Genomic DNA, 26,965 nt, shown 5'->3' with positions numbered 1-26,965 from the left:
CTGTCGATGGTACATCCATCAATGAGCAAATCTGGACAAACTCCAATTTTTCGATTACCAATAACCATCCAGTTGGTTTTGTTTATCAGAATTTATTTATCAGAATAAAGTTATATTTTGCGATGGAGCTTGATGGACCAGACAGCTAGCAGTATTATTGGTATGATTTGCAGTTGAATCGGAAGTTGAGATGAGCAGGAATTTTGGCGGTTGTACATTTTTGTGCTGGTGATTCTTTTGCAAATCCGGAAAAGCTTTCTACAGCGTGAACTTCCACAAAACTGTGATGGGAAAATAACTTAAAATGATGAATATGGGCATAAATAAACCTGGAAAATCAAAATTGAAACTAAATTTGGTCACAGTTCGTGTTTGGTGATCGTGCGAGTTAGACGCAAATTCTTCAAGCTCCAATAGTTTTTTTTTTCTAACCACGCACCGTCGGCTTTAAAGCTGAGCGGTAACAATAGCTTCAATTCAATTCCTAAGTAAAGAAAGGAATATGGCGGAACTGGAGTTAAAAGCGAATTCGCTTCGTATACGATTCCAGCGTGGAAGCACGGAACCAACAGAAGCTCAAATATTTGAGTTTCTGAAAGGGAAACTTGGCCTCAAACCCGACAATCTGTTGGCCATGTACAAAGATCGCCCAGAGTTATCAGTTATCGTTAAATTTAAAACTGATAGTGATCTGCAGGCAACGTTGCAGAATCACCCAGGAATGATGGATTTCCATCACGGTACAAGTGGGAAAAGTGCGGTTCAACTGTCTCCAGCATCAGCTGTCGTCCGTTATGTGAGACTATTCAACCTTCCCCCGGAGATCGATGACCGGGAGATTTGGACAGCGATGTCAAAATTTGGCAAAGTTCAGCGAGCTGTTCGGGAAAAATATGGTGCCGACACTGGATTTCCTATCTGGACTTCGGTTCGTGGAGTCTACATGGAGTTGGACGAAGGAGTAGAAATCCCCAGCAGCGTGCATATACGAAATATACGCGCTCGTGTCTTTTACGAAGGATTGATCAACAAATGCTTCAAATGTGGCAGCACCGAGCATTTGAAGATCAATTGTCCCAAGATCTCGGTAAATGAGCGGATGGACCAAAACCGTCGAGCGGAAGGCAAGCCGGAAGAGCAGGGAGTGGAAAACATTCAAACACAGAAACCATCATACAGCACAATTGCCAGCAACACGTGGTCGAAACCGTTGAAAGTTCGATCGCCAGCGATGCTCCCGAGTTCGTCTTCATCCGACGTCGCCCAAAACGGACTCACGAGTTTGAACGCTTTATTCCCGGCTGCAGCGAAACCGAGACGCAGCGCACAACCTTCTTCCTCTCCAACCCAGCGAAATTTGGATTCGACGATGGAAGCTACCGAAGAGGCGTCGCCCGCAATCGGTGATGCGAATGATGCGATGCCAACGACGTCAACCGACGAAAGCCACCCGAAAGATGTTACCGAGATGGGTATGGATTGCGTAGATGACAACCGGAAGCGAGGACGGCCGAAGGGGACCAATGAGACGGTGCCGCGTTCGGGCTCAGAAGCCAGCTCGGACTCCGAAAGTCTAGCTTCTGAGGAAATGGATCTTCATCAAACATCGATCAGCGCATCTCAAGGTATGATGACCAGGAATAAAAAGAAGGTGCAACGTTTGCGTGACAGTGGAGGTAAGGTAGACGAAGTTAGCAAAGCTAGTCCGAATGTAGGTTAGTTTTTTTTCCTTTCTGCTTTTTACCAGTAATTGAATTTTTATTTTCTTTGTAATTTTCTTTTTACATAATTTTTGTTCAGTCATGAATTATATTTTGAGAATAGCATCTGTTAATTTGAATAGTTCTAATAGCTTGGTCAACAAATTCCTTCTACGAGATTTTGTGTACAATAATGATGTTGACATACTGTTTCTACAGGAAGTATGTTACTCTAATTTTTCTTTTATTCCATCACACCTTTCATTAATAAATTTAAATGATTCAGGATCGGGAACCGCCATTTTGTTGAGATCATCGCTGGAGTTTTCTGAACCTTTATTTGAAAAAAGTGGCCGAATATCTTCAATTATTGTTTATAAAACTAATTACGTAAATGTTTACGCACACTCGGGAACCAATAGAAAAAAAGAACGAGAAAATTTATTTATTAACGACCTTTCTTTGCACATAGCTAAACCAAACTGTTTCCAAACTGTTATTGGCGGCGATTTCAACTGTGTTTTGAATCCCATAGATTCAAGCGGGAGCTCTAATAACGTATCGTCAGCATTAAAGAATGTTGTTAATTTACTTGAACTGAAAGATATTGCATTAGAATTAAAAAAAAACACCCACACATTTTTCCGTGGAGATACCTCTTCAAGACTGGACAGATTCTATATTTCCAAAAACTTGTCGAATAATGTGCTGGATTTTTCTACTGTTGCTGTTCCTTTTTCTGACCATTGCGCAATTTTAATGAAACTTAAAGTAAATCAAGACTCTATTATCATTAAAGGCAGAGGATATTGGAAAGTTAATAGTTCGATTCTTAAAAATTGCTCGGCAAATGAACGCTTTGTTGAAAACTATCAAACATGGAAGTTGCGTCAATTATATTTTAATGATAGAAATAGGTGGTGGCACGAGGTTGCGAAAAATAAATTAAAACAATTTTATAAACTCGAAAGTTGGACGTTGAATAATTCCATAGCTAGTGAAAAAAGTTATTTTTATGCGAAATTAATGGAGTGGATGCAGAAAAAGAGCCTAAATATTCCAACACTTTTGGACATAGGTGTAATAAAATCAAGGCTACTCGAAATTGAAACAAATAGGATTAAACACTTTTCGAATAACTTAAATGAAAATAGCGTTCTACAAAATGAGTTAACAAATATATTTCAAGTTGCGGCACATGTTAAACGTATTGAAACTTCTGCAAATTTCAAACTTATTGATGATGGTATTTTAATCACTGAAAGTAATGTGTTACTGAACAAAGTTTTTGATTTTTACACAGATTTATTTTCATGCAAAGTTAATTCTGCACAAAATGAAGAGAACGATCCGATTAACAACTTAAGTAAAAATTTGAACGACGAAGATAGATCATCTTTAATGAAAGAAATAACAGATGATGAACTTAAATCCGTATTGAAACGTTGCTCCAAGAAAAAAAGTCCCGGTCCGGATGGTTTGACCTATGAGGTATATATTAATCATTATGATCACTTCAAAGATGATTTACTATTTATTTTTAACGGTTATTTATCTGGATCTATTCGCCCGCCAAAATCCTTCACAGATGGTATTATCACATTAATTCCTAAGAAAGGTAATAAGTCAAGTTCCTTGAATGATTTTCGACCAATAAGTTTATTAAACTGCGACTACAAGTTGTTTATGAAAATTTTAGCTGAACGTTTAACGAATATACTTTCCAAAATAATAGGACCCGGACAAGCAGCTTTTGTTAATCCAAATTCTTGCGTTGAAAACTTAAAAGATGTTAGAAGAATTCTCACAAAATCAGTAGAAAGTGCTAAATTCAAAGGAGCATTAGTCAGTTTAGATCTGCATAAAGCTTTTGACCGTGTAAATCATGACTATCTATGGAAAATTTTGGAAAAGTTTAGGTTCCCGCCTTCTTTTATCAACTGCCTGAAAAATTTATACGTTAACGCTTGTTCCAAAGTACTCGTAAATGGTTTTCTTACAAGAGAAATCAAAATTAACTCTTCAGTTCGACAAGGGTGTCCGATGAGTATGATTCTGTTCATTCTGTATATTGAACCTCTTATTAGGCATCTCGCGAATGAAATCAATGGTGTTCTTGTTTACGATAAGTTTATTAATGTAATTGCATACGCTGATGACCTGGTAGTTTTCGTAAGGAATGATAAAGATTTTGATATTTTATTTGAAATTATAGATTCATATGGCCTTTACGCGCACATTCAGCTAAACAAAGACAAATCCGAATTTATTAGATTGAATAAAGCGTTTTTTGGTCCTCAAAAAATTCGAGAGGTTGATAGAGTGAAAATTCTGGGTGTAATATTCGAAAAAACGTGGAATTCTTCGATCACAAGTAATTATAATAAACTCATAAGTTCAATAAAAGGCACTTTGATAAAGCACAATGTTCGGGCTCTAAATCTCTACGAGAGATGTTTTGTTTTAAACGTTTACATTTTGTCAAAGCTATGGTATGTTTCGCAAATCTTTCCTCCTCTGAACAGTCATTTAGCGGAATTAAAATCCGCTTCAGGAAAGTTTATTTGGAACGGTTACATTTTTAAACTAAACAGAAATCAACTTTACTTAGATTTTGATAAAGGAGGATTGAAACTAACAGATCCAGAGGCTAAAGCTAAAGCATTATTTTTGAAAAACATATTTTACAATCAGGATGTGGACGGTGGTTTTGCTTTGGAAAACTATCTCATTGAATCAAGATCTAAATCATTTCTATCGCGAAATGCAAGAGAGTGGATAAACGAAGGTGTAGATGTAACGACAAATTTTGACTTACCGACAACTAAAGCTCTATATAATTATTTTTTAGATAAAATGCAAATAAAACCCGATATAGAAAATAAATTGTCAGTTGAATGGAAAAATGTGTGGGCAAATTTGAATTATAAACTCATTTCTTTCCAAGATCGCTCATTGGTTTATTCTTTTGTAAATGACTTGATACCAAATAAAAGAAAATTAGAAATGTACAATGTTGGTAATTTGAAATCAGTGATTTGTGAAAAATGTGGCTCCATAGATGATAATATGCATCGTTTAAAATCATGTAAAAATGCTAATGCAGTTTGGAAATGGTGCGAAAGTATAATAAAAAATCGTTTAAAATTAAAAATCAATGACATTGAAAATATCTTACAAAAAATTATTCCAAATAACTGTAAAAAACTTAAGGCAGCATTATGGTTGGTAACGAAAGCGATTTCATACAATTTGAGGGTGGCCGATCCTAGTTTGTATGTTTTTAAAAGAGAATTGAGGGAAGTGAGGTGGAATAACAGAAAGCAATTCAAAGCGGAGTTTGGTGTGTTTTTGAATATTTGTTGACCCAAGTTTTGAGTATGGCAGTTAGATATGAGTTAGGCTAGTTAGTTGACCATGTAATGTAAAAACACGATTTTTAGCTTTAAATAAAAAAAAAAAAAAAAAAAAAAAAAAAAACTGCAAGATAGTGCTGCCATCTACGACTTGAAACTGGAAAAAGTGTGGTTTACTGAACAAAATCAATGTTTTTGATTTCCAACCTATTTTTTTCTGATTCAAAATTAATCCCGAATGTTTGTTTCATCATTTCACGTCAACTTAATGAAGAAAGTAAGTAGTTTGGTGAAGAATTACAGCTCAAATATCAAATTCCTTAACGCTAGAGGAGCATCTTTTAAAGCCCCCTTTTAAAACCTTTGAAAACCTTTGGAATTCTGGAAAACTCCTTAAAATGCAGTTATCTAGTCAAATAATTCGTAGAAGCACTATTGTTCACTTTTACGCACTATTTTTTTTTAAATAATCTTGTTTTTGTTGAAAAACTCAAGTGGGGCTATTCTCATTTCGCACCCTTTTTTCACATTTTTGGGCCTCAACGCCAATTGCTACGTCCAAAAAAAGTAAACTTATGCTTGATTTATCCGTTAACAAATTCAGAACAAACTGTGGAAGAAAATTTTCGTAATTTTCAATCATTCATATTTTAACAAGCAAAACACATAGTGGTTTCGCTCACTGTATGTAAATTGTAATGTACAAGCTCGAATAAAAAAATTCAATTTTTCTTGAGCTTCATTCATTTAAATTTATAAAACCTAAAAAATTAAAATATCTGCCAGTGGGTTGGCCACTTTTGGCCAAGTTTTGAACATCATGCTTCACCTGAAATAAAAATAAAATTATTAGTTTCTTTATTAAATACTTGATCTATCCAAAAAAATTACCCCTTGTTTAAATAGTTTATCGCTGGAATATAGAAAGAAATAAAATTCGATGTCTCCACCGTTGCATAAACGAGAAACAAACAAAAAAAACACTTTTCGCGCGCAACGAAAAATAACCAACAAAAACAAATTCGAGTTTGACAGATCGATTGCTAGCTTTTCAGCAATGAAGATCAAGTGCTGGAAAAATCAGTAAGAAGGAGAATGTTTGCTGGTTTCCAGCAAAAATTTGGATGCTGCACAGTAAATTTTTGCCTCGATTTCCAGCAAAAAAAAATTGCTGGAAAAGTCCAGCAATCCAAATTTATGCTGGAAACCTTCTTGCTGATTTTTTCAGCACTTGATCTTCATTGCTGAAAAACTAGCAATCGTTCTGTCAAACTTGAATTTGTTATTGTTTTTGCTATTTATTTTTCGTTGCACGCGAAAAGTGTTTGTTTGTTTCTCGTGTATGCAACGGTGGAGACATCGAATTGAATTTCCTTTTATATTCCAGCGATGAAGTATTTAAACCAAAGGTAAATTTTTGAAGAGACAAGGTATTTCATAAAGAAACTAATACTTTGTTTTTATTTCAGATGGAGCATGATGTCCAAACTTAGCCAAAATGGCCAACCAACTGGCAGATATTATTTTAAAAATTTAAATAAATGAAGTTCAAGAAAAATGAACAAACTAATTTCTAATTATAAATATGAGTGCCATGAGGGTTTAATATTGATATTTAAATTTAAAGACCTATTTAGAATCTCAAAATTTCCGGTTGTTTTTTGAAAAAAAAAATGCTGATTTCCAGCAATTGAGATAACTGGTTTCCTACAATTGAGATTGCTGATCGTTTTCATCAATTCAAATTGCCGGAAATTTTGCTGAAAAGTCAGCGAGAAAAATTCAATTTTTAGTAACGTCGCTGGTGAACTGACAGACATTTCCCCTCGTCGGAAGACGGATGTCCGGACTTCCGAAGTTTAAATTTAGTGCTGGCTATTCTTTACTCTCAATGTGGTATTGCTTATTCCTTGCCCCTGGAATACTAAATTGCTGCACCAAACCCGGTTACATACATAAGAAAACTTATATTCATCAATCTAACCAGGGGAAAAATCTCGGATGGAAATCAGATAACCCACAACCGAACGCAGCCATAGTAACAGATTGGTAATGGATTTGATTTTCTTTCAGGTCAACAACCATACACTACTTATCTGTTCCTGGGAAATGTTGCAGCATCCGATTTGCTAACCGGATTTGCCGTCATCTATGGCCAATATGCACCGAGGGAGCTCCGGAGTGAGGATAACTGCGCCATACTGATTGGTAAGTGTGGGTGGATGTGCTGGATCAGATACTGAATGCGGAAACCCGGACGCCTTCTCTATCCATATGCTCCAGCGAGTCCGGATTGTGTTTTCGGAAGTTTTGACTAATCTAATGTTCGGTCGGTTTTGCAAATTTTATTTGGTGTGGTTTTGATAATCCAATTTCATACCCTCTCCCAACATCCGACGCACGACTTGCGGTCTTTTGGGGAAGTACAATCTAGTTCCATAAATTGACTCCGTGGAATCGAGCAAGCATGGCTGCGGGTTGGAACCTTCATGTACTCAACATCGAAATGAATATTCAATGGGCTGGATGTGAGGCTCCTATTAAGAGTTCTAGAGAATTCATATGGCACAAATTGCGTTGGTAGCAATGACGACCTATCACTGGTTCTTATTTCGAGACTGGTAATTAAATCAATTACTGAAATGCTGCACCGGTTTTAGATACGTGGAAAATTGAACCAATCGGTTGGATGAACAAACTGAAAATAGTATTCCAGTTCGGAATTTTTTTTTCTCGTGTTTCTCACGAATGCTCCGATGAAGGGTTTATGTGAAAAAGATTGTATTTCAGTGAAACATGTCTTACGCCTGAACCTGCAATAATTTGGCGGAGCAACACAAAGCCTTATTAAATAATTGTTTAAGGCAAAACAAGTGCTTTTGAGCACCAAAAAAGTTTTATTGAAAATCACTGAATAAGAAAGTAAATTTTTAACCTTCGCACTGGTCGGTAGATTGAAAAGAGAAATTTGACGTTTGAACGATTTTTTCCTTTTTTATTCAGTCTTCCTGCCCCCACTGACCATACTGACTGGACACTCGATTTCGTTTTCTGGATAATTTTTCCAACAGCACGCAATATCGATTCCAGAGTGCGCATCGATCGATTTGAAGAAATGCCTATCCCAGTTAGGAAATGCCACCTAACTTAAAAAACAGGCAATTTCGAACAAAAAATCGGGCTTCGGGTACACTTTTCCTACAGGGCATTTTTTGTCAATTTTTTCAGGTTCGCCACCTGCCATCGGTATTGCGAACCTACAAAATCTGACAAAAAAATTAGGCAGGAAATGGTTGAATTTTTGTTCTAAGTGTCATGTCAGTGTGATCAGTGCTGCCCCTGCCAGTTTTTTCGGGTGAAGATGACCTGGAATCGAACTCATGACCAAGGTTGCCGAAATCATAGAAAAATCTATAATTTCACAGAATTTTGAGCAAATTTTCATCACAGAATCTGTGTCGCATAACACAGAATTTTGAAAAATCCACAGATTTCACAGAATTTTTGAATTTTGAAAGGATTTTCAAAATCATAATTTTTTTCGGCAATCTTGGACATGATGCCTAATCGGGCCAAAATATGACGAGTCTATCATGCTGCTTGATCATCGGCAATAAACGCTTCTGCAGCCGAATTCCGGTACTTGAAGAAAATCACCAAAAATCCCTTCTAGAAAAGAAATTCTAAAATTGTCGTTCTCTTCATAAAAATGTCTTTTCTTCTTGGCTGATTCCGAAAAAGTAAAGAGAAAGAAAAAACAACAAATGTAAGAAAAGAAAAAAGTATAGTTCACCTATTCACCGCTAGACGTCTTTGACGTTTGTTCTCGGTGAGACTTTTCAAAACGACTTATTGTTGGCACCGTCTTTCTCCCATGCTAGTTTGTTTCCCGATATTGAGCATGGAAAAAACATATCGTTGAGTGTTGGAGGCATAATTGGACATTTTGAAAAATGCAGCTAGAAAGTTACGTGTTTGTAAACAATTGGATGTGTTGAACGGCGACGATGTTAATAATTTTACTACAGAATTTGACAAGTACGTTCGAAAGTGTCATACTTATTGATTTAGATTAATAAGGTTTAATCGATTACCTGAGCCAAGATATCGCAATGTTGTTAAAACTTGTAAATGTACTGGAATTGTTGTGGTTCTTTCATCCTTCAATGGGATAGCGTTAAATGGTTGGCCCAATAAGTTAATAAACTTCTCAGCCAAACATTTTGGCATTCGAAAGAGTTTTTCAAATTTCCATCCGAAATATCAAATGGATTACTAATATCTCTCAAATATCGACGATGCCGAAGTAGTTCGATTTTTTCTTGGCGTTTATACCACTTCTTTTTTGCATAGTAATATTTATGATACAATCATTCGCTCCATTATTTTCAACTTTTAATAGGTATTAACGTTAAATTTAACAAAAATCCTCACTGAAAAGAAATGTCTTTTTAAATTTCCGAAGCAAAAATGCCGAAGAAATTAAAAATCTCGTTTTCTACTTCAAACGTCAAAAAAATGTCTTCTTTGAATTGGCCGGAATGTCAATCTAAGAAAATTTCGCAACGAAAAAAATCCGAAGAGATTGAAAATCATATTTTCTTTTTTAAACGTCAAAAAATGTCTTCTTTAAATTCACCGGAATTCCAGGATAAGAAAATTTTAAAAATGTCTTCAATAATTTCTTTTCTTTCACGACATTTTTTGCCCGGAATTCGGCTGCTGAAGGCATTACTTGATGTCATTTTTCGGTGAAAATGGCCTTGTCTGTTACGGGGATATCCTTGTCCTTGCACCAAACCTTCCAGGGCCACAATACAGTGAAGTATTGTGGCCCTGGAAGGGTTTAATAGTCAAATTTTACATACGTTTCATCGTCCATGATAATGCACCCAGAACTTTTGCAAAATATTGAATCATGCAGTTTCCGGGCTCTTGGTCTGACAGAAGCGGCTTGAATTGGGTTCCTTTTAGGTTTTTTGGCTTCCGATACGTCTTGAGCCCAAGTCGCTCTTTAGCACGCATCACGTTAGATGTCGAGGTCCCGACTTTTCTCGCTATATCCCGAACAGAAGCCGATGGTTTCTGTTTGTAGGCATCCCTAACCATTTTGTCGATAGCATGACTTACAGGACCAAATTTTAGTTCACTCCTCGGTGCATCTTCAAATATACAACGTTCGCCTTTTAATCCTCTACTTTGGCCAATTTTCTCAATGAGATTCCTCTCACAGTACACCACTTGTGCACGATACTTTTTCTCTTCTCCGGAGTAAGACCACCCATTTTGAAATGTAATCACAAACTTAAGCCGCCGATCGAAGCCTAGATGATAGCGTTCATGTCTTCTAAGCCATGAGAGCCTAAATTCATGAGATCGAATCTCGATCAAGACACACATAGTACTCTTCCTGTGGTCTGGTGGTTTTAGCATTTGTGAGATGCCATCGTATCCTTGAAAGATGTATGCCTTAGGCCGATGACATAGTAAATACGATGCGATGCGATGCGGCGAATGCGATTCAATGCGGTGAACCACATTTGATGGAAATGTATGTGAATCGCTTAAACCTGACATAGGCCGATGACATAGTGAGTGCGATGCGATGCGAATTGGCGGAAAATTTACGGACTCAGCCTATGCGAACTCGAGCGGCGAAACAAATTGACATCTGCTTCGACGCGTTGAGTATGTCAGGTTTAAGCGATTTACATACATTTTCATCAAATGTGGTTCACCGCATTGAATCGCATTCACCGCATCGCATCGCATCGTATTCACTATGGCCGATGACATAGTGAATACGATGCGATGCGATGCGGTGAATGCGATTCAATGCGGTGAACCACATTTGATGAAAATGTATGTGAATCGCTTAAACCTGACATACTCAACGCGGCGAAGCATATGTCAATTTGTTCCGCCGCATGAGTTCGCGTAGGCTGCGTCCGTAAATTTTCCGCCAATTCGCATCGCATCGCACTCACTATGTCACCGGCCATACTCAACGCGGCGAAGCAGATGTCAATTTGTTCCGCCGCTCGAGTTCGCATAGGCTGCGTCCGTAAATTTTCCACCAATTCGCATCGCATCGCACTCACTATGTCATCGGCCTTAGGCCGATGACATAGTGAATACGATGCGATGCGATGCGGTGAATGCGGTTCAATGCGGTGAACCACATTTGATGAAAATGTATGTGAATCGCTTAAACCTGACATACTCAACGCGGCGAAGCAGATGTCAATTTGTTCCGCCGCTCGAGTTCGCGTAGGCTGCGTCCGTAAATTTTCCGCCAATTCGCATCGCATCGCACTCACTATGTCATCGGCCTTAAGCGGGCCATAGACTACACAAATTGGCCTGTACAAATGCGATGATTCCGCGTCGATTGTTTGATCTATGCTCGCCCACACACTATACAAACATATTTCACGCGAACACAAATGATTGCTGGCGAAAACAGCAACAGCAACAAAAAAACCATCTCCCCGCATAAATGAGAATTGTAACCAAACGATTTCTATAAAAGTCAAACGACGATTTGATAAAGCGTAAAAAAACGTTTAGTAAACGATTATTTAAACCGTGAAATTAATTGGCTGAAACGTGAATTCCAAATTCACAGCATTTTTAATATGTCGTTAGGTTATGTAATTGTTAAAAACGGTTAAAACATTTGTATGGGAGAACCGTTCAATAAGCAGTTCGTTTAAGGTTGAAGAACCAATTGTGGAAAACGTATTTAGATTACCGAACTGTAGTAATTAAAGTTATTTCAAGAGCTCTCATATCTCAACCTTTACGTAGATACGTCCAGTAACGATTTTACTTTACGTTATTCCAACTTTATGCTGACTGTTTGAGAAACCATTCGTGAAAAAAGCACGCACACAATCGCAAAATGTTCGTCATGTTTATTGGAAATAATTCGGATAAGAATAAGAAATGTGTTCATTTTCACTATTTTTATTAAATTACCTAATCAATATTACGAATATTACCCTTAATTTTGTTCCAATGGGTCATTTTTATTCTGCTTCCTCCTGTCGAACATTTTTAATCAGCACGCCCTGTAGATGGTTCCGGAGCCAGCACCATGTATGTCCCTGTGTGGTCCGTAAGGATTTTCGTTTGCTTCGATGAATTCGCTATTATGATGGGCCAACTAATTCTGCCAAGACCGAAAAGCCGATCATATGTAGCTGAAACGATTCCATTGTATGAACCAAAAAGGTGGCGGTCCTGGGTGCACAACCTATAAGATGAGAAAGGGGTCATTAAGTTTGGTTTTTTTAGATTTCTAATTGTACATACCTGTTACTACCAGGTTTTTGCATTCTCTAGAATTGGAATGCTCTGACTTTGCGGATTGCACCTGCTCCAGACGAAATTGAAGTAATTTTCGGCTGCAAAAAAATCCGTTTGGCGCACCAAAACAAATGAGGACCGTAAGCGTCAGTGATGCCAGATTCAATGTTTTATCAATATTTGTGAAGATATTGAAATGCAAAAGTTCTTTTTCAATATTTTAGGTGATTATGATTAGTTATTTTAAAATATTATTTAAACTTTCATTTGCCATTAATTTTATCTTTGAATTTCGTTCAATAGAAATCAACGTTATAGCAGCTATAAAGTATCGAGAAAAAACATAAGGGTTCCATACTCCATGCAAACGCTAACACAAATCGATGTTGTTATGCGGTACGCCACCTGTTTGCACTTTGCTGATTCACACTATGTATCGATTATCGCAACATATCTTTAAAAAAAAAGATTACTGGCGGAAACAGCAACAGAAACAACACAAACCATCAATAATCCGAATTCAACTTCAGATCCAAATCGAATTAAGAATATCTCTTTCTGAAAAAGTAAGCTGTTTGATACAATTCTACAGCTAAAATGTCTAATTTGTGATCGCCCTTTCCGTTTAAACCCTGTATGGTGACTGAAAAGGAAAAAAAAATCTGTAACACAATAAATATTTCTTATCAAATTAAACGAAAATTCATGTTTACAATTTCACAAATGCTTGAGTTTTCTGCCTGTTTTATTTCTTACGCCCTTTAAATCATTTTGTAATCTTACAAATCGCTTAGAAATGCTAATTCCTATCAAAATGATTTGTGAAAGCATTATTGTTCACTTCTACAAACTTTTAAAAAATATCTTGATTATGGAAATATGAAAGATGCATGAATATGTACAATTTTAATTTTCGAAATCGTCTGGCATCTCTGATCCACGTTTCGATAATTTTTCACGTGAATTTGACATAAGACATGAACGCTCCTGGTAACGGTTCGAGTTCAATTTTACGATTACAGAAAAATTGAAGAAAATCGTTCGTACCATTCTATCACCTTTACAGATACCATCACTTTTTCACATAAAGGTTCATGTTTCTTTTTTATCGTTCAAATTTTTCGTCGAAGTAAAGTTTGATAGAACAGCTACGTTTACACTGAAAATCACTTTTTCTGAAGCTGTAGATGAATCGTATATACTGTTTGAGATATAGTTTTTTAGTATGCGGGTCCACCCTGGCTGGGAGAATGTTTTGTGCAAAATATTTCGATCCCGACCGATTTTACACCAACCGTTTGGGCGCTCATTCAAGCAGTGCCATACACTATGCAAATCGTGCTCACAGCGACAAAATTTCATCGAATTTCATCGCATTTGTACAAATGTTGTGTAGTCTATGGCCCGCTTTAGAGTTAAGTAAATCAGATCTCTTCAAAGAAACATGAAGTTTCACTGAGATATGTGTGTGTTCGTTTTGAAAACTAAATGATTTTTTTTATGTTATCACGTACAGAAATGTGTAAACAAACGGACGCAGCCAGTAGAATTCGAAAAAAAATCTATTCAAAATGGCCGTTAAGATTAGGTGTGATTATAATTTCTGGAACAGTCTATATAGTAGATATTGTAATACAATAAACAAACTATCAGAGGAAAATTCGAGATTCAATTTGTAAAAAGCCGCGGGTTGTTCATAACTCAAGGGGGGTCGAAATCGGCTGCACCAGGGCAGCTGAGGCCAGCATAATTCATCCGCGGGGAATCATCATTAATAGATATTTCACCGGTCGCATTGATTTATGAATACAGAGCGCTTCCTTCATTGCAGGATTAATTGTTTCCACCACCCTGGTTTCGGTGTACAGTGTCGGTCTGATTGCCGTGGACCGGTACCTCTACATCATGAACGGAATCCACTACCAGCGCTATATCACCCCGACCCGGGCTCGCTTGGCCATTGGCGGCACTTGGTTCATCGGTAAGGCCCTTCGGGTTTCTTTGTTTGCGAATATTCACGTTAGAAATTTCCTAGCCAGTTTTATTTTTTCTACTACTCTTGCTCTGTTCGCTCTGTCCAGGTCTTATCATCGGCTTCCTGCCGGCGTTCGGGTGGCGCGGTGATACTGATGGTGGCCGGATTTGCTGGTTCATCCGGCTGGCGCCACCTCCCCTGGTCATCCTGACAACCGTTGTGGGAATTCTTCCGGTGATCGTGGTCATTGTGTTGTACAGCATCATTCTGCACAAAGCCCTGCGCCGGGTGGCCCAGCTCAAGAAGGCTAGCCGTGAGCAACAGGGTGCCACTGCGGCCGGCAATTTACGACTGTTCCGTGGCGCAGGAACTGCCTCCAATCCCCACCTCGCCGATTCGCCGGAACAACCGCTGGCCGAGCCAAAGCAAACGACCAAATGTTTCCGATGTTGCTGCAAGAAAAAATCACCAACAAGCCCGACTGACACCCCATCAACGAGGGGCCCAGGGTCCTCTTCCGGTAGACATCCGACCAAGTGGAAGGCTGTTAAGGTGGTCATGCTCACGACGGGATGCTTCGTCGTAACATGGATGCCATATTTCATTGCTAGCACCATGTTCGTTCTGTGTGACCCAAATACGAATCCGGACCTGTGCCGGGGCCTACAGTTTGCAATTGCCAGCCCGCTCGCCATTCTGGGCTTTGCCAATAGTCTTCTTAATCCGTGCATCTACGCCTGGTGGCATCAGGGATTCCGCACATCAATACAGAAGATGTGTAGGAAAATGTGTCGCTGCTGTGACCGCCGGAAGGACAATAAATCAACCGGTCGTCAGGGCCGTGGAATCGTGGCCACCTGTAGTGACGCGAGTAGTGCCGATAGTGGCCAGCAGGTGCGTGCCTCGGAAATCACCTCTACCACCACGACTAGCACTGTCGCCGAAGAGTGCCATCGGACTTCAAGCAACTCAAACTATTCTGGAAGCCGCATTAATAGTGGCAGACGGAACGGAAACAAAACGCGGAGAATCACGTATGGTGCCGCCAGTGACCAGACAGCTACCGACACCGATACAGATCACCGGACGAATGTCAGGCTGTAAAAAGTTCTCGAATTAAAATACAATAGCATATTTTTTCTACTGTTTGTATTTTTTTCAACTGTGTGTATTCTACGAATGTGTTTACTCTTGAGAGCCCAGACTAAAAAAATCGATCCTAAGAATTCAAACAGCTATGACTTGACAACAACTGATCCGAATTCAGAAACTTGGCCTCGTTGAATTACTTAAAGTATCTTGTTTTGGGCAGTAGAACTTAATTTTACTCTTTGTTTGAATTATATTGAGAAAAGTAAAAAAAAAAGTAACCACTTCTGCACTCTCGCATTTCAATGGTTAAACTTATTGTTAAAATGGATACAAAAAACGTGAATTCAGTTTTTATCGCTAGCGGTCTAACGTACATCACATTTACTGTTCATTATCTTATTTATTATTTATTGAGATACAAGCTCGAAAATGATACTGCTGTAATCTTCAAACTCCTAAAAATCTAATAGTACATGTATAGTTTACCGTTTTATTGTTTTGAAAATATTACAAAAAAAACTCAAAACGCGCAAGCAGAAACTGCACCGGTTAGCCCACCCAACCGGTGCGGTTTCTGCTTGCGCGGCAGTTCAGAAAATTAGTCATTCGAGAGCCCAGCGTGCGCGTCCACTAATCACTAATCACTAATCACTAATCGTACTTCCATAGCCAGAACTTATGTCTGAGTCCCAAAGAATAATAAGCGTATATTATTATTATTCTTGTCTTTGTTCATGTTTTCGATCATATTAACATAAAAACATCAAAATGATCAAAAACATAAAATGGTTGGGCCTACCATGGAGCAGAGAACGCAGAGACATCTGTAACACAGGAACAGGAAGAAACGTGGACCACCAGTACCATACGTTTCAAAGGGGATCGTTGGAAGCATGCTAAGAAAAATGCTTCTTGATGAAGAAACCAAACTTAATGTAAAGTAACTTCGCCAATCGCTAGGACTATTCTTCTGTGGCTGGAAATGATTTATTTTGTACACAGAAATCACAAAACCTAGAAATAGAAGCATTTTGAAGAGTTGATGTAGAAAAATAAAAATCAAAGCTTTATATTTTTTTGTTGATCTGTTTTGGATTTCTGTATATAATCATTTCTGGTCATTGACCAAGGATATAGCGCCTTTACTCGCTCTTTTAAATGAAAAAGAACAAATAAAACATTAGAAAAAAACAAAACCTTTCGAGATCTATTAGAAACTCGAAAGGTTTTGATGACTTTAAATTAAAAACGATACTCTTGTAACTTGCGATTTTTTCTTGATAAATGTAAAAACAAAACACGGAAATATATATCTACAAAAAGAAGACAAAAAAAGGAATGATACAAAGAATTAATCATATTCAGTTTCTGAAAACACATTCTTAAGTTTTAATGACTTTGGATTCTCTTGAAAAAAAAAAACGGTAGCAGTTAAGCAGAATTAAACGTAATTCTATTCAAAACTAAATTTTTGGATGGAAATTTGCAATAGTGCAAGAAGGAATGTTTGTGATACAAATTATTATACAATTACTAAACATATAAAAAACACTAAATAAAAAGATGTTAAATATGACTTAGCTTTAATAACTCCGGCTGATGATAACTATCTGCAAATCACGGAAACTTTTACATCTCCATTTCTTTAATTTCCTGCAGCACCGCAATACGTCCGTTTTTAAACTTTCAAAAAAAGATCGCAGCAATCACAGAATCTGCCAGCAACTGTTTTTTCGGTAGTAAAATTAAAAGATCACCCATTTTTTGTATAGAACGCCATATTTGATACCGAGAAATTCACTTTGCATTCAATTACACGCACTGACTCCATAATTTCTACCAATTTTCAAGCACAACTACTAATCATTCGAGAGCCCAGTCTGTGCGCGTCCTCTCAAAAATCGATAGTGCATGTAAAAAATTGAGAGTTGTGTGCAGTTCCGCTTCGTGTGCTGTTAGCTCAACAAAAATGCGCGCGTCTTTCCGCAGTGAACGTCGTTTGCTGATTGACGACCGCTCACGACACGACAGCTCAGCCGTCGTGTATGTACGTGTTGTGTTGTGAGGATGATGGAGGGAGATTTCGCAATTGTAGGCTACACATCTCCCCCTTAACAAAAATGAAAAAAAGGAAAAATATTTGCAAAATTAAAAACTGATAAAATGCAAACACAAGGATATTTCACTACTTTTCTTCGATCTTTAACCAAACATTTTTTGTGAACGCATTAAATATTTTCTTTTGTGGTTGTTTATGGCAGTATTTTGATCTTTTTTCATCAGTGTAGTGTTCAGCCAAGGCTGGTGTCTCCTAGGACTCCATTCCTCATTAAATCTTTTGTTTCAATGCCTACTTTGAATCAGTTAATTTTCTACAAACTTTTAATAAACTATCTAGCAATGTTTCTAATATACTAAGAAGCAAACTTGCACATAACACTCAAATATCATAGTAGATATTGTTAATTTCTTTTGTCATTTTGGAACTTTCTTCAATTCTTGGTCCAGACATATGTATTTCTTATATTCAAACCATATCCCTTTTAGTATCAGACCTCCAAAAGGCGTGGAGCCAAAGAACTTCCAACGTCACTTTATCCTCAAAATCCTAATGAAGTTATTCCATTATATTATGTACTCTCTAACAGATTATTATCGATTTGCGTGAAAAACGGTCAAAACTAACGGGAACATCTTTTCTTCAACTCAATGAATTTTAAAATAAGATATACCCTCTCAATCGTAACGAATTTTAACAAAAGTCATTTGGGCGACTTCAACAATCTCGATTTTTCACTCCTGTTCTTTCGAACTAAACGACAAGAAAAGGCTATTCAAACCAACAATTATTTACTTGACATAAAGGGTGATACGGTTAAAATTTGGTCATGGGAAAACGCGTGTAAATCGGTGAAATCGGTTATTTAAAAAATCAAATTAATTTTTCAAGCTTATTAGTATAAAATTCAGGAAAAATATTCAGTTAGGCTTCCACTTTTCCAAATCCGAGTTTCCGGGCCTTATGCTTAACCCCTGCCATCAGATTTTGTACAGCCACCTTGACCACCTTTTTCGCCGCAGAAAGGCAGTTTGCCTTGAACTGCTGCTTGTCCTTAGCAGTTTTTTGGTCTTCTTTAGGTTCCGCTTGACAATAGCCCAGTATTTCTCAATTGGGCGGAGCTCTGGGGTGTTGGGAGGGTTCTTGTCCTTGGGAACCACCTGCACGTTGTTGGCGGCGTACCACTCCATGGCCTTTTTACCGTAATGGCAAGATGCCAAATCCGGCCAAAACAGTACGGAACAACCGTGTTTCTTCAGGAAAGGCAGCAAACGTTTATTCAAAGACTCTTTCACGTAAATTTCTGGGTTGACAGTCCCGAAAGCTATGAAAATGCTGCTTTTCAAGCCACAGGTACAGATGGCTTGCCAAACCAGATATTTCTTCGCGAACTTTGACAGTTTCATGTGCTTGAAAATATCTGCTACCTTTCCCCTTCCTTTTGCCGTATAAAACTCATGTCCCGGAAGCTGCTTGTAGTCGGCTTTGACGTAGGTTTCGTCGTCCATTACCACGCAGTCAAACTTCGTGAGCATCGTCGTGTACAGCCTCCGGGTTCGCGCTTTGGCCGTTGTATTTTGTTCATTATCGCGATTTGGAGTCACTACCTTCTTGTAAGTCGATAGTCCGGCTCGTTTTTTGGCTCGATGCACGGTTGTCGACGATACACCCAGCTTATATGGGGCATCTCGGAGAGAGAGGTTAGAGTTTCGCTTGGAACTACCGGCAACTCTCTTTGTCGTCTCAGCGGCTTCCGGTTTTCGATTTCCCCCCAATCCACCTTCTTGGCTGTCGACAAACGTTCCGCAAACACTTTAATTACATTTGAAACGGTTGATTTGGCAACTTTTAGCGATTTTGCCAGCTTTGCGTGCGAGTAGCTCGGATTTTCGAGATGCACGAGCGAAATTTTGATACGCTGCTCTTCTTCCTTGGACGGCATTTTGACAACTGAAGAGTGAATTCCAAAATCAAAATATGAGCAACATTCTACACACACACCTTCAAAATTACGTAATTGAACATGACTACCACAGTCATGTTTTTTTACGGTTACCAATGATATTGAATTTTGACCTGCATAAGCAACTTCGTTAATTAAATATGAAATTAGCCTAAAATTCTGCACATATTTTGATATTTTTTATTAAGAAGAATGTTGAACCAATGTTTTATTGATGTACGAACCAATTCGATTCGCAATTAGTTGGCTACAAAATGCGTTTATAATTTTACCTCCCATTCGAAGTAGTGATCGGAACTGAATATATCATTAAACAAGATGATGAATACCCAATTACCATTGCAGCTAATTAGCATCAACATATATCATGTTGGAACAAAACCTGATACAAATGGCTTTCCAGCAAAGTGTCAACCCGAGAATTTGCGCAAATCACATGGCACCACTTTCGGTGCGGTAGGAAATCCACCTCATTTTGTTAATGCCAAGCAATCATACTGGGGCCAGCATCTGGAAAATTTCGAACTAGTCGTAAAACGATTACAAACTTTGCTCGTTCCAGGGTGAGGGTGTGGTTAAAGTTGAGCTGCTATAGTTAAAATCTGACTGCGCTGAAAATTGCTGCAAGAGGACATGGTGCCAGCAAAATAAAACCAATAAAGATAATTACACCAAATGACACTTTAACGATGGATCCCATCCACCACATAGAGAAGATGAAAGTTTGCTGACAACTATGGAAAATATAGTCGACATTTTAGGGGTTGCCCTCTTAGGATGAAAGCCAAATTTATCTGCTCCGGGTAGATAAATCGGTTGTTAACCTGGCTAGACAAATTAAGATGGTATTTTAGAAAATTAGAGTTCACTACTTTTGAAAAAAAAATTAAATATTTAAAAATTCAATCTGAGTCGGTAATGATTGCGGCACTTTGCGTACTCTTTAGTATCCATTGAATGAATGAATTGAATGGTTCATTTATTTATAAGTGTACTTTTTACATGATTTCTATAACACTCCATTGGTCAAGCCGCTTGATGCGTGCCTAGTCCTATATATCTATACTTTAACTAATTTCACCACATTCTAACAAAATTTCAATAACAAACCAAATTTTTTATATTATATATTTCTATATATTCTATACATAAATTATCTATACCCGTTGAATGTGCATGAAAGACCGAGAGACTACTTTTTGCTCATATGAAAACTCCACGTTTCACAAAGTTTCCTTTTGAAGAGCTTGGAAATTGACATAATGGGAAAGCACTTTAGAGGAATCATGATTTGGGTATACATTTTACTACGTCCCGGTGTCATTTTTACCTTTAAAAAGAAAAAAAAAATGGTAACTCTTTAATTTTGCCACATTATAGAGAATCTATTCTATATCCAACGCACTATACAGGAAAAAAAATTATCGGGGGGCCTAGAACTACTTTTTTTATAAGCTTTGGGAGCAAAATACACGAGCAAAATGTTTAAGTTTTCGCTATTAATTTTTCCTATGGACTTAAAATTTTACATTTTTGAGCATAGATGTGTTATGATTCCTAAAAAAATAAATGAAAGAATAAAAAATTTGGATAAAAATGATTTTTGAACAAAAATTTCGAAAAAAAAATTGTGACATAAATTATTTAGAATTAGATGTATTCCCTATGATCATTTCTACAGGAGCTTGTTTTGAGCTGAGTTTATTTGCTACACTGCTTCAGTGTGGATAATTAATTTCAAGGCTAATTCCAGATTAATTCTATTGTTAATTTTCCAATTTTCATCGATTTTCATTTTTGAATAAATTAACTGTTTATTGAATTATTTAAAATATAATTTCTTTTTAAACGAATCTTAACACATATAAGCTCAAAAATGTAGAATTTGAAGTTCTTAGGAAAAATTAATGGCGAAAACTTGAAAATATTGCTCGTGTATTTAAAAGTTGTAGAAGTATGTAAAAGTTGTACTAGACTCCCTAACGCTTCCCGAGAGTCTCCTCTATAATCATTCTCAAAAAGACACCGTGATGTTCTTTCAAAGTTACATATTAGGTGAATTATGGTTTCGAAGGGAATCCGCTTTCAATTCCCAATTACCCCCTCTTTGCATTCATCACCTTTTTTTTCATATTTCTGACCTGAACGCCTCCCTGAGTCAATTTCACCTAAAATAAACTTTATAAATAGGAAATCGAAAAAAAAATCCTTAAGGTTTCAAAATTAAATTTGGAACTTGTTTTCAAATATTTTCGCTTTTAAGAACATTTTTTCAACTCTAAATCGATGAAATTGATGACACATTAATCTGATCAAATCACTACTATCATTAAATTTTACGTTTAAGATGGTTGCCGTTCTTTAAAATGATAATTTATTTTGTGCTTCCTATGCACCGGTGAAATTTAAAGCAAACCAAAACACAGTATTTGTGATCAAAAATAACTTTACAAACTTTTTTTTAAGAAAGATATTGATTTCTGTACTGAGTAGTTGATGAAAATGCAGATTTGAATATGACTCCACCGCCCCTTTGAGCCCTTTCAATGCCTCTCAAAGCTCAGAGCAGCGCGCACCGCCCCCCAAAAGCACCCAGCTAACATAAAATCGCAATAGAAAAATAATCCAAATCGAATATTAAGACATTGCATGATGCGACAAGCTTTGCCCAAAAAAAGTAGAGTCAATTCGTAAAAATGTCTCCAAGAAGTTAAGGATATGCTAATTCGACATTAACGATTTGAGCTATCTAAAAGTGGACTGATTTACGATAAATGGGCAGTCCTTCAATTGACTCTATATTCGGTTTCTCCCTTTTTTCCTTTAACCAGTTTGTGAAAAGAAAATCTCACGTATAGAGCTATAGCGCGGATCATATCAACTGATGAGTTGGCATCGTGGTAAGATATCGGACAGCAAACTAGGAGGGCTGGAGTTCAAAACTCGGTCGGGGAAAATTTTTTCCGGTTTGTTCAAATTAATTAAAATCGTTTATTTTGATTTTTGTGGGGAAATCGAATCGTTGAAATCTTGTTATAGTAGCTATATTTGTTTGAATAATTCTATTGTTCCAGCGATATATGTACCTTCTTAAATGTTTGCTTGGCTTTGAACCGGCCCCTTCCTCGGGGGATGATAGGGACCACTGTGAAAACCACTGTTGTTGATAGTATGTATTGGTATTTATGTAGCTGCATTATCCGGCTCGAAGGACCGGCTCCTAAGCTCCTCAGTATCAGCTCTCACAGTACCGACTAAAGGTGATAAATTCTGTAATTCTGAATGGGAGCTTTCAATAATCTTTTCAGTTTAAAACAAGATGATTGTAATGCATGATTTCTTTTTATTAATTTAAAGTTGTCGAAAGTATTAATGGAGTAGAAAATTAAAATGGATACTTATCTTTACGCTGCATTCCTCCATTAAGCGTTGTGCATGAAAGCGAAAGCCAGCATGCATGATGAAATGTTTATTGAAATTTCATATGTATTTCAAATGCACCTCACTCAAGCACAAGAAAATTATAAAATTAACTCGTCAGCGAATCCATATCCCATTTTTTTATTTTCCATGAATTTCAATAGGTATTGGCTAACGAAAAAAAAACATAGCAAGCCAAACCGGCAACGTTTGGAACCAAAAAACATGCTTAGAAAATTCACATTACAGGATGCGGGAACGATAGAAAATCATTCTTCAATGCCACCATGAACCATTTTATAGAGTTTTTATTTAATTTTTTTCTATTTTCATTTTAAAACACTTCAAATTTTTTAGTTGATTGAAATTTTGTACACCATCTAATAACCCAGATCACCAATCTTTCTTCCGGGAAAAGACAGAATAAATCAACACATGGGAGCTGAAGAGTTCCGATTCATTTCAAGCCCCCGTGGGCGTATTCCGAAAAAAAAAACACACAGTTAAGCGGCCCAGGACACGAAAAGGAACCCTCTTGGTACAACACATATCCTTGCTATCCGATCCAAACTTTTTTGTCAAGATTCATAGATAACTTTCACTATAAAAACCAACAAATTACTCAATTTACACGGACGGAGAAAAAACGCGTGCGCCGCCATCGAGTCAAGGCCTACTCTCCCCAAGAATTCCAGAGTTCAAACTTAGCGCAAATTTCGAACACTATTATGTTCATAACAGTTATGCGGTAATGAATTTGTATCACAGTATAGTCAACCTTGAACGACCCGAAGTAAGCGTGCTGCTTATGTGCCACCTTAAAAGGGACAGCACCCCAAGGTTGAATTGCCCAGCTAGCTCAGTCCGTAGAGCATGAGACTCTTAATCTCAGGGTCATGGGTTCGAGCCCCACGTTGGGCGCCAATTTATAGTCAGCCTTAAACGACCCGGAGTAAGCATGCTGCTTATGCGCCACCCTAAAAGGGACAGCACCCCAAGATTGAATTGCCCGGCTGAGACACACTTCAAGGCGAGTCCATGTAATTTATCTGATCAGATAAAGGATCGAACAAGGTTGACTTCCGTATCAGCAAACCGATAGAACTCGAGGGAACCTCGGACTCACTCCCCAAAATTATCGAATCCTAGAAGATATTCCCAAAAACATCCGGTACGATACCACCCATACCTGAAATTATCATCATTGGACTACCAAAAACCCATCCCCGAGAGGTGAACGGTTGTTGAAGTGTAGACAGCTAAAATCATTCAAATTCAAATTTAAACACGCCTCGCGTAGTGATGGAATTCATAAATGCTTAAGTCAAAATTTTTGGTAGAGATTAACATCAGAAAAATATATTGTGTTCAATTTCTGTATTAGCATTTTAAAGTGTTTTTATGTACAAAAAAGTAGAGTTCATCTCATGTAAACTTTTCGGGTAAGAATTTGTTGTTTAATCCATTTTTATTAATTAGGCCTAATTTTGTATTTACATGATTTCTTACAGCTAAAATTCTCTCCTACCAGTGCGTGTGAATTTCTAACTAATGGCGTATTTTTTTTTGATTCCGGATTTGGCTCTGGAACCGTCAGAATAAAAAAGCAAGTTTCGGGTTTCGAGTTATTCCATACGTAGGTGTGCGTGAGAACGAGCGCAATGTTTACATGCAGCTGTCATTTTGTTCTCCCTTCTGGATTTCTTCATTCGGTTCTTCACATCCGGAAAGCCGTTTTTCGTGTCCGGATTGCACTGGACTGCAGATAGTACGATTTTGCTTGGCTGAGAGGTTCAAAATCGCGACAATAATCATTTGCCCGTTCATTATTTCAACTGTTTTGTTTTCAGCCAAAAACAGCTGTTTAATGTTTTGACAACAACGTTGAGAGTATTGGTGAACTTCTCGCAAAACTGACTTTTTTCTCAGGGCGACTCCGTCCTTTTTTCGAGCGAACCTAGGTTGCCTCTCGAGCAATAAATGAGCACGATGACAGCAGTTAGAGCGAACCTAGGTTGCCTCTAGTTTGCCTCCAGGTGAAAAAAAATACGGTATAACTTCTAACCGTGCAGTGCTTTCGTCGACGTTCCGGTTAACAAAATCTTTCAGCTGCTGTACCGCAGAGCAAATGCTAGAGCATGCTAGGTTGCTAGGTACTTTTTCTCTCGTTTGAGGGGTCGTCCAACTTTTAACCACATGTGGTTTTCAATTTTGTAAATTTTAAAGATCACGACCATTTCGAAAGACAGCCAAATTCGAGTGCGTTTAACGCATAATTTCTCAACAATTTCAATGTACAACAATACGCGGACGATACTCTGCGGGATAAATACAAGGGCGAGGAATATGAGAAATGACTCACCGAGTATAGCGTTTTTCAACCAAACCTGCGATCGATTCCTGTGCTCTCCTCGATGCTGCGCTCCTGATGGTTGGCCAAAATGGATGAGTAAATAGAGCTCCTCGGGATGCTTCGCTTCCGCTCCACTCGTTTTTGACGGAACACGATGGCGCAGGCCGTTCGGAAAACTCACTTGAGCTGCGATGTTTCACAGCTACGATGGTTGATGTACGCTTCCGGCAGGGTTGATCGACATCAACTCTTATGATGGAATGGCCGGAATTGCTGATCCGTTGTGATCGGAAGTGCTGCTGCCAACTCGCTGTGAATGAAAGGCTGGCCAATACGGCAACATATTAAGCACATGCACGGGCACGGTTTCTAACGCACGTCTTTACCTGGCTCTAATTTTATTTCACACGCACTTATACAGTCCTAGCTCGCGAAGTGTAGCCGAGAGGCGAATCTACCAAGCAAGCCTCTCTAATAAAATAAATTAAATTAAAAGAAGTGTATCCTATAGATATGCGGGGCTACACAACAAAAAGAATTAGAAACTAAGTAATTTCTGAACTACACCACTTTAAAGGAATACCTTTTGAAAAATCGAAAGGCCAGCAAACGATTCGCGAACCAAAACCACACTTCCACGCGCAATCACAAATCAGATCAAAGTGGTTGGAAGTGTGTTCCTCAGTTCAGGGAAAGCGATATCGGGCGTTGACCCCAAGCGGAACTACGTTAATCCCGAAGTCTTTTGAAATTCTTCGGGGTTTTGACGATTTTGGTTTGTCGCTCGTTCTACCGACTTTTGATTCGGGTCTTGCTTTTCCTTTCCAAATCATGTCGCCAAACAACATGAAGCCGCCATGAAACGAGTAAGCATGGCATTCAATCTTCGATGCAACGATCAACAAAGTCATCGAATCGATCAAAGCTGTTAGTTTTCTAAAGGGCGCCCGATTCAGCTGAATAAGTAGTTTCAAATTTTTCATAATGATGCGACCGCTACAACAGTACCAATACAATCTTCGTTTGACGCTGAAGCAATCGATTTTACTGCAATATCCGGCTCGAAGGACCATATATCGATCGGCAATAAGCTCACTCCTGCCGTTTTAGATGTACACCCACTGATAACCTGAAAAATTTTAGACGGAATCCTTGCCACAAAAAATCTCATCAATACAGTGCGTAAAAGTTCGATCAGCTCAATTAGTGCTCTAGGCAAAGTGATCATGACAAAGTGCACGCAAACGCAACCGCGAAGCGAACTGCGGTGAAGCTGTCAAAACCTGTTCCCATTTACTCACCATTGAATTCGCTTTGAACTGCCATGCTTGATGCGGCGAAGCAGATGCCAATTTGTGTCGCCGCTCGAATTCGCATTGGTCGCGTTCGCCAATTCGCTCTCACTATGTCATCGGCCTGACGGTCATTCTTGAAACTAAAATTTCATGATCTAAAAAAAATTGATTTAATACTACAAACTTCAGTGTCACGATACGCAAAGTCGAGGTTTATTTCCGGTTCAAAGTTGTTTAAATGGAACACAAATGTGAAACCTATTATTTCATGTGATTTTTAGTTTAATTTTAACTAAGTTATCTCAAATTAATAAGAGGAAAATCAATTAGTGAAGTTTGAGTTCCGTAAATTGAATCAAATTAAAGTAAATTTTCATTTCCCCAAGCATCAGTCACACCAGTTCGGGGATAAAAATTATATTCATGTACCATTCGGTTTAA

At 37.9% G+C, this 26,965-nt stretch overlaps 2 protein-coding genes across 12 annotated transcripts in view; one reads left to right on the top strand and one right to left on the bottom strand.

The window, feature by feature from the left end:
* LOC129749977 (glucose-dependent insulinotropic receptor-like) overlaps positions 1–15,539 on the top strand; it is a 44,070-nt gene extending 28,531 nt beyond the window's left edge. For all 8 annotated transcript variants that reach the window (XM_055749812.1, XM_055749223.1, XM_055748680.1 and 5 more), the window contains exons 4-6: positions 7,130–7,264; positions 14,199–14,348; positions 14,449–15,539. In XM_055749812.1, the coding sequence (XP_055605787.1) occupies positions 7,130–7,264; positions 14,199–14,348; positions 14,449–15,446 (1,283 nt within the window). In that variant the 3' untranslated portion in view covers positions 15,447–15,539. The remainder of the gene's footprint in view (positions 1–7,129; positions 7,265–14,198; positions 14,349–14,448) is intronic.
* The window catches only part of LOC129747605 (uncharacterized), a 166,815-nt gene that overhangs the window by 72,444 nt on the left and 67,406 nt on the right, over positions 1–26,965 (bottom strand). The window lies entirely within an intron of this gene.

Source organism: Uranotaenia lowii, chromosome 1 (assembly GCF_029784155.1).
Source record: "Uranotaenia lowii strain MFRU-FL chromosome 1, ASM2978415v1, whole genome shotgun sequence".
Lineage (NCBI taxonomy): Eukaryota > Metazoa > Arthropoda > Insecta > Diptera > Culicidae > Uranotaenia > Uranotaenia lowii.
The sequence above is the reverse complement of the archived record's forward strand: the minus strand, read 5'-3'. Positions and strand labels throughout refer to the sequence as shown.